At 48.0% G+C, this 15388-nt stretch overlaps 1 protein-coding gene across 3 annotated transcripts in view; it reads right to left on the reverse strand.

Annotated features, from left to right (window-relative positions):
• The window catches only part of ADAMTS9 (ADAM metallopeptidase with thrombospondin type 1 motif 9), a 167724-nt gene that overhangs the window by 22380 nt on the left and 129956 nt on the right, over window positions 1–15388 (reverse strand). For all 3 annotated transcript variants that reach the window (XM_045990179.1, XM_045990178.1, XM_045990177.1), the window contains 7 exons: window positions 10540–10713; window positions 6699–6893; window positions 5518–5650; window positions 4883–4977; window positions 4670–4764; window positions 4444–4577; window positions 2167–2258 (listed from right to left, as the gene is read on the reverse strand). In XM_045990179.1, coding sequence (XP_045846135.1) covers window positions 2167–2258; window positions 4444–4577; window positions 4670–4764; window positions 4883–4977; window positions 5518–5650; window positions 6699–6893; window positions 10540–10713 — 918 coding nt within the window. The remainder of the gene's footprint in view (window positions 1–2166; window positions 2259–4443; window positions 4578–4669; window positions 4765–4882; window positions 4978–5517; window positions 5651–6698; window positions 6894–10539; window positions 10714–15388) is intronic.

Consider the following 15388-nt stretch of genomic DNA (forward strand, 5'->3'; position numbering starts at 1 on the left):
TGCAAAAGATGTGTCTGAGACAAACAGAGGATTTACTCTTTGTTGGGACAGAAGGGAAGTCTGCAAGTCTTGCATGCAAGCCATGTCAGGCGGACACGTCAGCCAGTGTGGGTTTGCACTCAGACACACTTGGGCCTATACTGAGCACCAGCTGTGTTGGGGCAAGCTACCCAACATTTTGGTGGCTCCATTTTCTCATCTGTAAAGAGGGGGTACTTCTCACAAGCTGCTGTGGGGATTACATGCTACTGTGACTTAGACATGCTGGGCCAAGCCTACAATTTAGGAAACCCTCAATAAAGGAGACCAATACCTGCACCAACCACGATAATGCCACATCCCCAGTGATCGGAATAGAAAACCACATTCTGGCTGCATTTTCAGTTGGGGGCTCTCGGCAAACCGGCTCTTACTGCTAAACAGATCCCCAAAGCAACATTGTGCACAGTGAGGAAGAAGCAGAGTGGCAAGCAGAACGTCCCTCTACTCTGACTTGTGTGCAATCATTAGGTCCCGGGAAAAGCCGTCTGCCCCAAAGCACTTCGCACAGGCCCTTCCCCAGAAAACCGATCTGCAACACTCACGGCTTGAATTCTCAACATGCCCGATGTGGTTTGAAGAATGGGCTAAGAAAAATACAAATTAGCTTCTCACTAGTCTTTGGGTTTTCTCATTTAGCAACTGCTTGGGGGCCGGATTTAGCAAATCAATAAGTTCATTTGTCTCTGAATTATGAAAAGAAATGCATGCAAATTACCTTTCATTTACTTAAACTTCCCCCAAAGATGAGCACAGAGAAACAAGAAAATCCTCCAACTTTTGAAAGAGGCAGGACAGGGCTCCTGTATTAGCTGTTAAAATGCAACCCATACCAATGGGGTGTTTGAAGTCATCAGCTGCTCTAAAGAAACAGCACTTCAAAAGTTTTCAATTCCTGGGTAATAGAGGAGAGGCCCCCTTTTACCATTATGCCCTTTGTTTATTTTCTTTCTCCCTGAGAGCTTCCTTTTCACTTCTCTAAAATGTTTAGCATTGCTTTCTGAAGCTGGGGGCTGAGAAAACACTTCGTTAAAAGAAAATTCAGATGTGTTTGTCTTTGGATGGTCTCTGTGGTTGGGCGTAAATCCATCCTGGGGAGGCAGTGCCTGGGATTCCAAATGCATCTCCCAGTCCCAGTCGCCAGACTTTTGAAGGCCTGTCGGCAAAGTGGGAAATTCCTGACCCAGAGTTTAGCAACAGCCTTGTGAAGCCCCCATGCGAACCAGAGCAAGAACAGGGGCCAAGTTCTCCTGCCCGCGATCACCGAATTCCTTATCCCTTCTCAGGGCAGAAGCTTCTTGCAAAGATGGGTGCCTGCTTTGCAAATTTGGCAGGGGGCTGATTATAATGCCAGCATGTTTCATAAGGCAAGTTAAAACTCGCCAGGCCTCTAAAGAGGCAAGAAAGCGTGGAAGTACAGTTGGGCAATGCCCCCGCCATTCAGTGGCTCTGCTGAGGAAGGAATCCAGTAGGCGATGATAAACTTGCACTTCTTTGCCTGAATTACGATACATTTTATACATCTGAGGTAGTGATAAGAATTTTTCTGTATCATGCAATGTTTAGAATTCTTAATGGCTGACCCTGGCGTGTGAGCTCCATTTAGTGACAACATCACAGGCTTGAAACCAGTTACTGGAGTGGGGTCGGAGGGGGTGGAGGAAGGAGACTATTTACACCTTGGAACTGGGCAAAGACTACAAAGCACGCTTTTTATTTTCTTCAAGAGCCAGTTAGGAAACAGAGCAGCATGCCACTGACTGCGTAACATTCATGTCATTAACTGTCATCATTTGTTTAAGCAAGACCCCGCCATCCGGCGTCTCACTTACTTCTTTTTTTCATTTTTATTTTTTACTACTACTACTACTACTACTTTTTTTTTTTTTTACTACTATGATAGGTGCAATTTGCTGAATGGAGAAGTTTGGGGGTGTAGCTCTGATTGGTTCCTTGGGAAACACTAGGAATTATAGGATTATAGCTCTGAGCACTGCTGAGACTCTCTCTGGGGGCACAGGACCCTTCCCGGGGTATCTCTCTGCACTCCCAGCAGGAACGCAGCCAAGGGTCCCTGGGGGCAGGGTGGGATGTGGGTCCCTGGTCAGGGGAGCCCCCAGCACGTACCTGCGGGCACTTGGCGGCACTGTAGCAGTCCCCAGCTGTGGCAAAAGGGACAGGGTGCCCTTCGTTCGTCCTGGCAAACTGTAAGTCAGTGGCTGTGGTGTTTCGGAGAAAGGGAGAGGAGAAGGACAAAAAGGTACAGAAGGGACAGGACGGTCACAGGGAGGCAGAAGGGAAGGAGTGTAGCAAGAGAAAGAGTAAGAGGGAGGAGGAGAGGGGAAAAAAATCCAAAGTATCATTAGTGAGCAAATGAATCCAGATGGGCACTTGCTTTTTCCCCATTATATTTGCGGTTCCAAGAGCCTCATTCCCTGGGCTTTATCTGCACAGTCTCTTCACAGTATGGAGGCCAAAAAGGGGGGTTTAAGATGACTTTGGAATCGGTTCTCCTATACCTAAATATGTGAATTACCTCCATTAAACATAGTGTCCTCAGTTGTCCTGAACACCGCCTCTCAGGCTTAAAGGACAGGAGGAAATAAGCCACAAGAACATTCCCAACTACTTAGGAGTTCTTCCCCGAGGCTTCATCTGTCCTCCCATGGCCTATGCACTATTATTGCCAAAATGTGCAGCCATTAGAACCCACATCTTGAAAGTATTAATGGCAGTTTCTCAAGTTTGGGGCTCACTTGTAGTTAAAAAAAAAAAAAGCCAATAAAAACAAGGATTGTGTTTTTTACCCTCTTTAGAGCTCCCAAGAGCAGCTCTACAAATGGGGACAGCAGATCAGGCGGAGTTCAAGTGGGAATCCCCCAAAAGTTGTCACTTGTGGAATGGGAGGCACAACGCAGCTTTTTATCTTTCTGCCTAGCCTTTCGGGAACAGCAAAAGGCCCTAATCTTTCTGCAGTTACCCCCGCTCCAGTGCGAGGGAAATCTGAGTTCTCCATCCTGCAGGGAAAGGGGACCTTGCCGCTTCAGGGCAGAGAAGCCCTGGGTCTTAACTGTCTTAACTGGAGTGTTTTTCCTGAGCAAGAAAACTGCAGACTCTCTGCCTTCAGCCTGAATCAGGCTGGCTGACGGCAATAGAAGTATCTAGGTACAAATCAAACTTAATCTCTCTCAAGAGGAAAGCAGTGCAATATTATGGGAGCCATGTTAATGAGGAAAAATTAATTATTCATGATTTCTGTTTTTCCTCTATTCAAGGGAACATGCTTGGATAGCTTAGCTGTCTTTCATCACACCTACGATTAATGTCCCTAAAAAAATGCAGTGTGGGCTAGGGTATCAAATCAGCTCACATGGAGGCTAGTTTAAAAAGGTAAGTCTGGAGGCGCCTGGGTGGCTCAGTGGGTTGGGCCTCTGCCTTCGGCTCGGGTGGTGATCTCAGGGTCCTGGGATGGAGCCTTGCGTTGGGCTCTCTGCTCGGCGGGGAGCCTGCTTCCTCCCCGCCCCCCTTGCCTGCTTCTTTGCCTACTTGTGATCTCTCTCTGTCAAATACATAAATAAAATCTTAAAAAATAAATAAATAAAAAAGTAAGGGGGGTCGCCTGGGTGGCTCAGTCAGTTAAATGTCTGCCTTGGGCTCAGGGCCTTGGGATTGAGTCCTGCATCAGGCTCCTTGCTCAGCGGGGAGCCTGCTTCTCCCTCTGCCTGCTGCTACCCCTGGTTGTGCCCTCTCTCTCCCTGACAAATAAATAAAATCTTTAAAAAAGATATGCTGAGAAAAGGTAAGTCTGTGAGCCAATTTTCTTCCATAGGCCGACAATCAGATAAAATTTGGCATAAGCCCTGCTCCTGCGTAAGCTCTGCAAGGGGGAGTCACGTAGAAGACAGACGACTGCACACAAGTCTCTTAGCTTCGAGGTTTGTATATGCTCTTTCTTTTCCCTTAAAAACTTCTGCTTCCACCCTTTCCTTCCCCACACTGGTACCCTGCGCCCTGCTAACTCTTAGTGAACCTTCAGTTCTGGGTTCAGAGTCCCATTTTGGGGGGTGCTTCCCTGTCTCCCCACAGTGCACTAGCCCCCTTCAGAGGCCTACACCCCTCCATTCATTCCCTCTCCCCGCCCCCCCCACCGCCCCCGAGTGTGACCTAGCTGCGCCCCTTGCTCTGCTCTTCCCAGGGACTGGCCGCAGGACAGGGAACCGAAAGGGGCAAGCCCCGCCCCCATGCAGCTGGGAAAGGGCTGCCATCGCCAGACCCCAGCAGCTCATCTTGCTCCCCTTGGCGTCTCAGAGCCTGATCCCTAGCCAGTGAGCAGTGTGCAGCTTGCTGTCTGAATGGGCAGACTCACGAGCACATTCCCTCCCCCTGACACTCCATGGCTCTTACTGATTATCTGCATCGTCGTCAAGTCTATCCTGATTTTCTGGAAGCTGGAAAACCCAGCCGCCGTGTAGTCCTTCCGACACTGGCAGTCGTCCCGTCGGCTCCCGTTGTACGGACACTCGGTGGGGTTGTGCAGCCTGCATTACAGGGAGAATGTTCTGGTGAGGATGGGGCAGTCTTTCCAGGGGTCTGCAGGTGTCTGTGCTCTTCTGAGCCTGAGCGTTCCTACCTATGCCCGTACACCTCGGAGAAATTCTCTGAGTCGGTGTGCACCAGCGTGACGTACTCTTTGGGGTGGTCCGACTGCATCCCTGCACAGAAGATCTGAAAGACCAGAAATAACGGATTTAGAATGAAGAGCCGCTCAACAACCAGACGATGAGGCCCAGGGCCACGTGCTCCCAGATCATTCTAGAAATAATGATTGGTGTCCAACGTTTACCTTCAGGAGCTTTCCTTTGATGAGCAGGAAATATTCACCATCTTCACTAGTTCCTTCCAGTCTCTTTACCTCCTTGCAATTTTGGGGTAACTCACCTAGAAAACACGAAATGCAAAAACGGAGAGTGGTGCTCCAAAATGTCCACCATCCGTCTATGGAGTAAATATCCTGTTCACACTAATGCTATTTGGCTTTAAAAAGGGGGGTTACTTTAAAATTAATTCTTTCCCTTTGGCGGGATAAAGGTTTCTTTTATCTTTTTCCTTCAGTTTTATGGACAGGTAATGGACGTGTAGCACTGCATAGGTTGAAGGTGTTTTGCGTAATGACTTGACTTCCATACCCTGTGAATAATGACAATCGGTTTAGTTAACACCCCTCATTTCAGAGAGATACCAAAAAAAGACAAAATGTTTTTTTCCCCTTTGATAAGAACTTGCAGGATCTACTCTCGTGGCAACTTTCAAGTGTACCGCACAGCCCTATTCACTACGGGCTTCATGCTGTGATTACATCCCCCGTCCTTACTTCTCTTATAAATTCTCCATTTCCTAAGAGGGTAGGCCGACAGACAAAGAAACAAAGAAACCCTGTTCTCCGTGCCGCAGAGAGATGGCTTCCATGGGCCGACTTACAGTGATAGATATTGTGACACGTTTTCCTCTCTTCTGGCTTCAGATCTGCAGGGCACACGTGGCTGGGCTGGTCCTCGTTGGTCAAACACTGCACAGATCGGTGTGTCACTCCCACACCACACGACACCGAGCACTGCAAGGCAGAGCAGAACTGGGGTGCCGCTGCAGAATGCGGGGGGTGCGGGCTCTGTGGCGTGCAGCTCACAGCCTGGGGCATTGTGTCCTGAGTATCATTTCAGATCCCAGGCTGCTGAATACCCGTACGTGTACGGGACACGTGTGGTTGGCCCGTCTCTGTGCTATGATACCCACACGCTTATACATATGTGTGTCTTACATATGTATTTATAAAGACATAAGTATAGGTACATAATATGATATATATATGTGTGTATATATATAATTTTTCCCCTCATTTAGGCCTCACAAAAATTCTCTGAGACAGTACTACCATTATTCTGTTTTTATAGAGAGGGAATTGGGGCCCGCATGTCAAGAACTTCGTTCAAAGTCATGGTGGAGCCGGGAATCAAACCCTAACCACAATCAGTGATCCCGTGTTTCACCGCATCACTCTCCAACACTGAGAACCTAGGAGTCCGAGCTGGAGATGGCGGCAAGATTCCAGGGCAGTCCCAATTAGTCTCACTTAGCACCCCTATGGTGTAATGGGAAATACTCCCATTACAGAGGGACTAGGCATATTGACTTCCTGACCACAGGGGCAACAACTAGCTCTTCTGTCGCGCCTAGCTCTTCTGTCGCGCTTACAGAGTTCCGACAGAGTTCTAGGGGCCTGTTTTTAAAAGCCCTGCGGTAAAATACAGGTCACTTGGCATTTCCGTCATATTAACTCATCTCTTCTTCATAGCCACCCATTTTGCAGATGTGGAAAGTGAGATGCCAAAGTGTTGACCTTTGCATTCACTGGGAAGTAGTATCACCTGGACTCACCGTGAGGCTGTCCAGCTTCAGAGCCTGCGCTCCATGCGCCGGGGCCACCCTCCCACCCAAGAACAGAACTTCCCTTCCCATGAGCCCATTTCAAGACGCTGACTCCCATGGCTTCCCATTGTCTCTGCCGGGAGCAGAATCACTCTGGATGGGTCAGGCGGGACGTGTTTAAGACGGACTTTGGGATCCCGATGTTTTCGGATTTGGTGAGCAGCTGGTCTACTTACGCTCCCCCAGTTGCCGACTCTCCAGGTGGCCGAGACGGGGCACTCCCTCAGGTAGCAGGGGTGGACGCTGGGAGGCTGAGTGCCCGGGCAGTTGATGGTGCTTTGGTAGCTGTACTCGTAATTCTCCTTCCCTGTGTAAATCTCGCTACAGGAGACGAGCCTTTGTTTGTAGCCCTTTCCACAGGTCACTGAGCACTGGGAAGACAGGGATTGGGAGGAGAGGCTGCAGTGGCGCCTGGGGGCAGCTCACAATACGCCCCTGACCTCTACCTCGGATGCTGACCCCTGACGACACTGCAGAAAGCTCTCACTTTATTAGCTTGTTTATGCATTTCAAGTGGCAGGCCCCAGGCACACAGGAGCCATGCAACCTGAAACCACGCCTCCCCTGCTCTAGGGCTTCCACTCCATCTTCTAGGCCCCCAGGGCCGGTGGGGGGCACCTTGGGCCCCTTCTTTGGATTTCAAGGGGAGAAAGGAGGCAGGGCTCCAGCTGTCCCAGGCCCCATTTATAGGATCTCCAGCCCGGACCGCATGCTCTTCCAAACCTACAGTGACCGCACCAGAGCCGTGGGGGGTGGGGGGCAGCGTCACAGCCCACCTGAGTTATGTGTGAAACCCAAGCACTTAGCCAACAGGGCACTCCAGGACACTTTTCCTTTCTGGCTCCTTGTGCTTTGCTTTCCTGTCTGTCCTCTCTTCTCTCTCCCTGCCTGTACATCTTGACTGAAATGTTATCTTTCTGCTCTACCCTCTCTCTTTCTCTATCTAACCAGATCAGGCGACTGCTTAACCTTTTTACCATAATTATACAGCACTTAAAAATACACAAACAATACAGAAAAGGAGAAAAACATGAACATCTTACAGTGTCCAAGATCCTCCCCCCGATGGGACATCTAACTGGTTATTGATGCAATTTTCAAATATGTTCCACCTCCCAAGGTAGATATTTTATACAATATATTTAAAAACTGAAGTACAGTGAATTTAGTTTTGATGGTCTTTTTAGATACTGTCATCAAATAACCCGCCATCTCCTGTGAAGGTATTCTGTGAAATTAAGTGAGAGGGTCAGGAGTCTTGAGACTGAAGGCTGTTTGAGGTGGCCTTGGTGAGCCCCAAAATAGGCCACAGCAAGGGGAGTGTGATACTTTTTCTGGGGTGAGGAACCAGAGCATCCATCAGGTCTCAAAAGCCACTGTTTCTGAACGTCTCCTGAGCGGTTGCTTGAAGCCACGTGGCTTTCCTCTCCTGTCACTGCTCTGGGGAGAAGCTGCCCCTTGAAGATGTCCCGGAGGTGAGGAGAGAACAGGCCTAGCCAGAGTCCCACAGAGCATCCCTACGCCTTCCTTTTCTACTGGATGTCCTGCATACATCTCTTCCTTCCTTGGCTGCTGCTGTTTAAATGCCTGGAGAGCCAGCAGACGGCAGGCCCGGGGAGGGCCAGGGAGGGCTGAGCTCATCTGCGGTGTCTCATGTTGGGGCAGACCACCCACAGATGCTCTGTCTGTCCAGGCTGGGAGGCAGGAGGGCATGGGGAAGCCCTTACTCTGGATTATCCATGCCTGGGTGACATGTGCTTGTTTCATCGTGAGCATCTATTGCTTCTCTAATTTGGGAAGAAGAGTGGAACAGGGTAAAATCATAAGAATGTGCCCTCCCTGCCCTGGTGAGACACTTCAGGCCTGAGCAGAGAAAACACATGCATTGGCCAGGGGGGGATGGATCCTCTTTCCCCATCTGGCCCAGGTCTCCCCCCATTCAAGGAGAGCTCAGAGGAAAGCACACAGCTTGCCAGATCCCAGAGGTCCCAGAGAGAAGACATGGCTTGCTGTGACTCTTGTGTTTTACCAGAAGCTTTCCTAGAGGGATTTCTGATCCCGTGCCTTTGGCATCATGGTCCTTGTATCCATGTAAGGACCTATCTCCAGCCCTCATAACTTTGCCTATAAATATGCAGTTTTCGATCCAGGACACAATTGAGAATTTGCAGAAATATGGAAGGCTTTTTTTTTTTTTTTTTTTTTTTAAATCTTCTTCAAATCTCATCTGTTGGAGGTTAAGATTAAGGTTAAAATAAAGCTCTAGGAGTGACATGACTCAGTCTTAGAAAGAGATCAAAATTCTTTTAGCATAATAATAACAACACAGAAAAGATTGGCTAAGATAAATATAGCAACGTTCACAGGGTGAAAGGTGTAGAAACTCCAGAAAGATGAATGACCAAGAACTAAGCCAGAAACCAACTAGGATTTTGGAGGCCTCCAGGAGGCAGAGAGGGACAGAGGCCCAAGGAGGGAGAGAGGCAGAAGGACAGGCTTTTCCCCAGCTGCAAGTCAGGCTGTGGCCTGGTGGGGCACCGCTGAGAAGCAGAAGTTCCAGACCATGCCTGAAGATGAACTAAGAGAGGTGAATTGAAAGGAAGACAGGAGCCCTCCCTGGAGGATACCTTCCCCCTACCCTCCCTGGAATTTGAATGGGTTGGAACTTATGTCTCAACCCAAAGGCAAAGACTGTTTTGAACAAGCATCTGGCCTCCCCAGGTTCCTATCTAGCCAATGGTAAATCTATTTCCTAATGATTTGGACCATGTCTCCCCTCCACTCTTTAAGAGCACACTCAGAACATTCAGCCTCAGCACCACTGCCCATTGGGCCTGATGGCTCTCTGCTGGGTGTGTGTGGCAGGGGAGGGGCTGTCCCACGGACTGGAGGATGTGTAGAAGCATCCGTGACCTTGACCTACTAGATACCAGCAGCATCCCACTCCCGCAGCTATGACATTCAGAAATGTCTCCAGACATTTCTAGATGTCCCCTGGATGGGGAAGGGGAAGCAAAAGTAAAAAGAAGGGTGGGGAGACATGGTTAGAAAGGACTTCGGCCAGCTACAGTACAGAAATAATTCAACACCCAACACACATATCACCTACATGCAAATATTTCTCCTATTAAAATGTGAGATGGCTGCCCCATCAAACTTGGAAGAGGGTCCAGGAACAACAAGTATATTATCTGAAAATTTCCAGCACTTCTGCTATGAGCCCAGGTAATTGCACCTTTCATTTCTTTTGGGCAAATGACAACTGGCTTGAGTATTCAGGTCTTTCCGTCTTTGAGAATGTTATGAGGCTTGAAGATAATACAATCATGCTATTATTACCATTGGTACATTAATACTAAAAAGTTTCTACATTAGGCATTGTGTACCTACAAGGAGAAGAAGAAATTGATTCCTTGAATATTGTGGAAAATTATTTTCTTCGTCTGGATGGGAGGTTGTTAAACAAGCAACCCATATCTGGCCCATGCAAGTGTTTGGTTTGCCCCATACAATGTTTCAAATAAAAGATTTGAGTCCATATTTTAAAGTTAGATTTCACATAAAAGTTCAGATTTTTGTCCTTTCTTGAAAAATCAGGTCTGGTAACACAGGATGCTTATTTCCTCAGGTCCTTCCCTGGAGAGGGAGAGAAGCCTGCCCCCTTCACGCAGTCTGTCCTGGTTTGTCACAGTCTCCACCATTCCCTGTTGGCTCCCCGACACTAAGCGCATTTTCTTACTTTAACTGTCTTCAGACACCCACAGGTATCAAATGAACTTTCAGGCCCTGTCATAGTTCTCCTCCCTTATCATACCAAGAGGATGTCATGGTGAGTCACAGAATTGAGGGGAACTGAGAGACAATCTCAGGTGCTGTCCCACTTTGCATATGGGGGGCTCTGGCCCCAGAAGGGAGAACTGGCAGGTGGGTCCCAGTCTCCCCCATTCCTTTCCTGGTTCCTCTGCTGCCCTCAGGCGTCGCTGACCTAAAGGTGGTTACAAAATCTCAGGGACGTACCTCTGACCACTCTCCTGTGATCCAGACATACTCGCAGGGCTGCAGAGTACAGCTCTCGTGGTCCGCAGGCCTCTTGCTCATGTCACAGTGCATGCCGTGAACCTCGCTGCCTTTGTCCGCATCCACGCACAGCACCTTGCGGTACCTGGAGCCTTCGCCGCACGTCTTGGTACACTGTTCGTGTTGGTATGGAAAAGTAATAAATGGCTTATTGTATGCTGTTATTGGAGAGATTTATTTTCCCGTCTGTACACCCACTAGGACTGCGAGGCCTTTGAGGCAGGAATGATCAGAGAGCTCACTGCTTTATCCTCTTACCCCCAACACTGTTCCAGGCACAGTGACAGGTGTTTGGTAAGTGGCTACTGGACTGAAAGAATGAAAGCATGAATGAATGGATTTCAGGTGTGGAAAGGACCTTGAGGCTTGATTACTCACTCAAATATGGAATCTCTTTAAAACTTTCAGCAAAGTGGTTATCACACTGTTGCTAAACATCTCTAGAGCCAGGGAAGCTGTCACCTGTCCGATGGCCCATTTCATCTTACTATTAAACATATCACTGTGCAGACTGCAGCCTTTGTCCTAGTTGTGCATTCCAGGGGAGCATGAAGGACAAGTTTCAGTTCTCCCAAGTCATACTTTGCTTTGTTGTGACCCCCAATTGCCTCTTCTTCTCCAGGATGGACTGCTCTCATCCCTGTTCACTCAGGAAATATTCACCAAGTTCCCAGTGTCAGGCCCTGGGATGGGTCCTGGGTCAAAAAGAGTGGGCATGCACAGCACAGCCCCTGCTCTCAGAGAGCAGCTTATCTTTTAGGAGCAAAGACCGACAAAGAGGATGTAGACAGGTAGGTAATGAGACTTAGCAAGTCCTGTCATCTCCATTTTTCAAGTGGAGAAACATGCCCTGTCCCAGATCAAACATCTATTTGTGAGGCAGATGGGACACACGTTTTTATGCCCATAAACCAAGTCAGGAATATAAAGTAAGTGGTAGGTTCTGTTCTAGGACTAATCTCTGTGTTGCCCGCAAGTTCTTTATCTTTTCTCTTTAACCAACGGCAAACCCCCTTTGAAGTTTAGCCTCGTTATCTGTGTTGCTAAAGGTTTCTCAAAGCCTATCCAATCTAATGCATCTGTGTCACCCAGCGTTTGAAGACTCTAAACTACCTTGGAAACCACAGCGAGCTAAGCCAAGGAGGGGCCTCCTGTTTCCTTCACACCAGGACCACACACTCTGTTGTCCCTCAGCCTTACCTAATGCACCAACAACTGAGAGCTATTGTTAGCATGGTATCTTTGAAACTTTCTCTTTTTGGGGAGACCCACGGAGCCCCCACCTGTCTTTGTCTTCTGTCACACCTCCTTCCCTTTATTACCCGTCTCATCCCGAAGGCATTTCAATTTGGGATCTAGTCTGACTCAGAAATGTCTTTCCAGATACACCCCATGCCTTTTTTTTCTTTCTTTCTTTCTTTCTTTTCGGTAGTAAAATACATGTAACATTTACCATCGCAACCATTTTAAAGTGGACAATTCAGTGGCACTTAACCATCTGTGACGTTGTACAATCACCATCACTATGTGGTTGCAGAGCATTTTCATCGCCCCACAAGGAGACCTCATACCCATTAAAAAGTCAGTACCTACTTCCTTAACCATCAGCCTGTAGCAACTATCACCTGCTTTCTGTCTCTATGGGTTTGCCTTTTTGGAAGACCATAAAGGGATGCCAAAGGGCATAAAGGGACTCCAACAACACACAGTCTTTTACGCCTGGCTTCTTCATTTAGCCTGATGTTTGCAAGGTTCACCCATGTTGTAGTGGGTATCAGGGCTTCATTCCTTTCTCTGAATAATCATCTCTGTGTGGCCACACCACAGCTTGTCCCTTCAAATGACACTGGACACCGGGTTGTCCCTATCTTTCAGCTCTTGTGAATGGTGCCGCCATGCACGTGCGTGTCCAAGTTCGAACACTGGATTTCAGTTCTCTTGGGTCTACCCAGGTGTACAAGTGCTGGGTCATGTGACGTACCCAAAGTCTTTCGTAAGCCACTTTGTAGTTTGGGGAAGTAAAAGGACTATGTGATACGTCCTGGTAGCCTTTCTCATCTGCAGATTTAACTCACTGTTTCTGCTACTGGGATACAAACTGCAGGGTCTAGGGTGTGGAGTCATTCAAATTTTTCTGGGGGTACAAACAGAAATTGAAAGCTCTGTGGCGTTGGCAAGGAGGAGCAAATCACTTCCAAGCCACCTAATTCAACCCTTGCCTGGGGTTTCCTGGGCCTCTGGAGTATGCTGGGCACTATTGTGAAGTAAGGACACTTCCGTTTGTTCATTTAAAAAAAAAAAAAGCTGAAGGAGTTACAGACCCACTGGATGCTAAAAAACAAAACAAAAGTGTGGTTAATCTGTGATGTGTAGATAAATGCAAAAGAAATACTTAACTGCCCATAGAAAAAGTAATTCCTTAGAAAAGCAGGACCTAGGAGACTCAGATCCCGATGACTGAGCAGCCCAAATGGGACTAAACCTTTCAGCATGCTCTCATTTTCACCCATCCCCAGGGCCACAGTCTGGGTCAATAAGTAACACTTTAAAGCAGAAATGCAAAGTTTCCTAGACCCCTGTTTGCTTTTTAAGTGTTTCTGCCTTGGTCTTTAAGAAAGGTTAACTAGTATAAAAACTCTCTTGCCAACAGTGGAAAAGGGAGTTGGGAACCTCATCTTGAACATAACTCTAAGAAAAATTAAGCTAAGCGAATAAGTGACTTGTCCAGTGCTTTGAAATTAGTCAACAGCAGCTGTGAAGGTCACCTGGCAAGGCTCTTCTCCTGGGGTCCTAACGTGGGTACGGGGCCTGGTGAGCAGAAAGCCAACCCACCCAAGCTGCTGCATTTCATCAGCTTTTGGGAATATCACTGCCCACCCCCCAACCCAGGATTAAGGACTCTCTCCTCTGTCCTAGAAGATGACTTAGAATGTTCTAAAAACAGCCAGAAAGTTCAGCTAGCCTCATTTTAACTTCAAAAAGGTTTCCTCCTTTCTCCTTGCAGCTTTGAGAAAAACAAAAAACAAAAAACTATATACCAAGTGTTTAACTAACAGCACCAGCCTCCTTGAATTTTAGGACACACTGGAATTCAGCAAGTCAGTGGTCATAGGGGCCAGGCTAAATCGGGTAGCTTGCTCATTGTCCTGAAGGCTACATATGCCTTTAAAATGTGCTGAAATTAACAGGAGGAAAAGGTCTGTCCAAATCTGAGAGCAGAGAAGACCTAAAATAAACTTTTAAGGTACTATTTTATTTAGCCGGAAAGGTTGACCAGAGGGTGATGGTCTAAAAAGGGTCATTTAGTACAATGGGTAGAAACTGTCCTTCCTAAGAGATTGTCATGAAGTTGCTTTACACTTTTTCTGTGAGATGTCCTAATCATGGGTAGAAAAAAAATCACTTCTTGTTGTCACAAGCTCTACCTTTTCAGACTGTTGATTTTCTTCACAGATAAAATAATTTGTAGTGCCCTTTCTAGTGCGAAACGACCACCATGAGCTAGCGTGTGGACAGAGGAGTCATAGAACAAATCGGGGCCCTGACATAACAGGGTTCTGTGTGTGCTACGTAGAGTTTTTATGTCCTAAGGAACAGCAATTGTAAGTCAATTGATCTAACAATGCTTTGAATTGAAAAAAGAAAAAGCAGTTCTTCAAATGACCAATAGGTTCTTTCTCATAGCTCATTTTAAAGTCAGGTACATGGAATTTGGACATCCTTGCCCCCAAACAGTATATTTGTCGGGGAAAAAAGCAGAAATAATAAGCATGGAGACATCTGATACCTTGAAAGTTATTCGCCCATCCAACCAATAGTTGCCATGGGCCAAGTTCTATGTTGGGCCCTGGGCTACAGTCTGACATCTTCCTATCCACGTGCTCTCTCTGTTATGACACTCAGACGACTGCTACTCCCACCCAGCGGTCCACGAATCAGGACAGCCGGCTACTTTGTGAGCACTGGTGTTCAACCCTTAGGGCTGCCTCGGATGGCTGTAGAAGCAGACATAGGTTTCATAACGGAGCATGATGGCGAAAGAAGCCGCCAGGGTCTTCCACAACTCCGACAGCAAGAAAGAAAAAGGACCAGCATCCAGAATTTGCCCAGTGCTAAACGGGATACCCAAGCACCAGAGGATGAGGAGGACGAGTGATTGAGGAGATGGGTTAAGCAGGGAAGGAGGAGAAGGGGACATTGGCAGGAGGGATTCAGTGCGCCTGGAGGCCAGAGGTGAATGTCACGGGGAGGCAGGGCATGGGAACGGCCACAGCAGCTGGGGGAGGTGACAAGTTCCAACTGAGATGGGGATTTCAGAAGATGGGCAGAGACAGGTCAAGAAGGGGCCTGTTAACCTCCCCCATGGTTTGAGAGAAAACCTGAACCCTTGCCCTGGTTGCCGGGACACATCCTAGCTTGGCTGCTGCTGTAGGTCCAATCTCATTTCAGCCTTCTCTCTGCTCCTGCCATGCTGGGCTTTGTCTGCAGACACGCTGGGCTCTGTCCTCTTCCTTCTACCAGGAATTGCCTCCTCCTGCCCTTCCCCTCCAACCAACCACCCTAGGGAAGGTAGGACTGGCCCGTCACTCTCGGTCTCTATCTCGGCACCCTGCCTCTTTCTGTGCTGGCACTGTTGACACTTGGCAATTTCACAGAATGTGCTTGTGCGTTTGTTTTCTGTCGCTCCCACGATCCCATCGATTCCAGCCCAGCAGTGTCTGAGTCTCTGTTGCATCCCTGAGGCCTAGAACCCAGCTCTTTGCAGGTGCTGGATAATGATTTCTCGAGT

This window comes from Meles meles, chromosome 20, assembly GCF_922984935.1.
Source record: "Meles meles chromosome 20, mMelMel3.1 paternal haplotype, whole genome shotgun sequence".
NCBI classification, from domain to species: Eukaryota; Metazoa; Chordata; class Mammalia; order Carnivora; family Mustelidae; genus Meles; species Meles meles.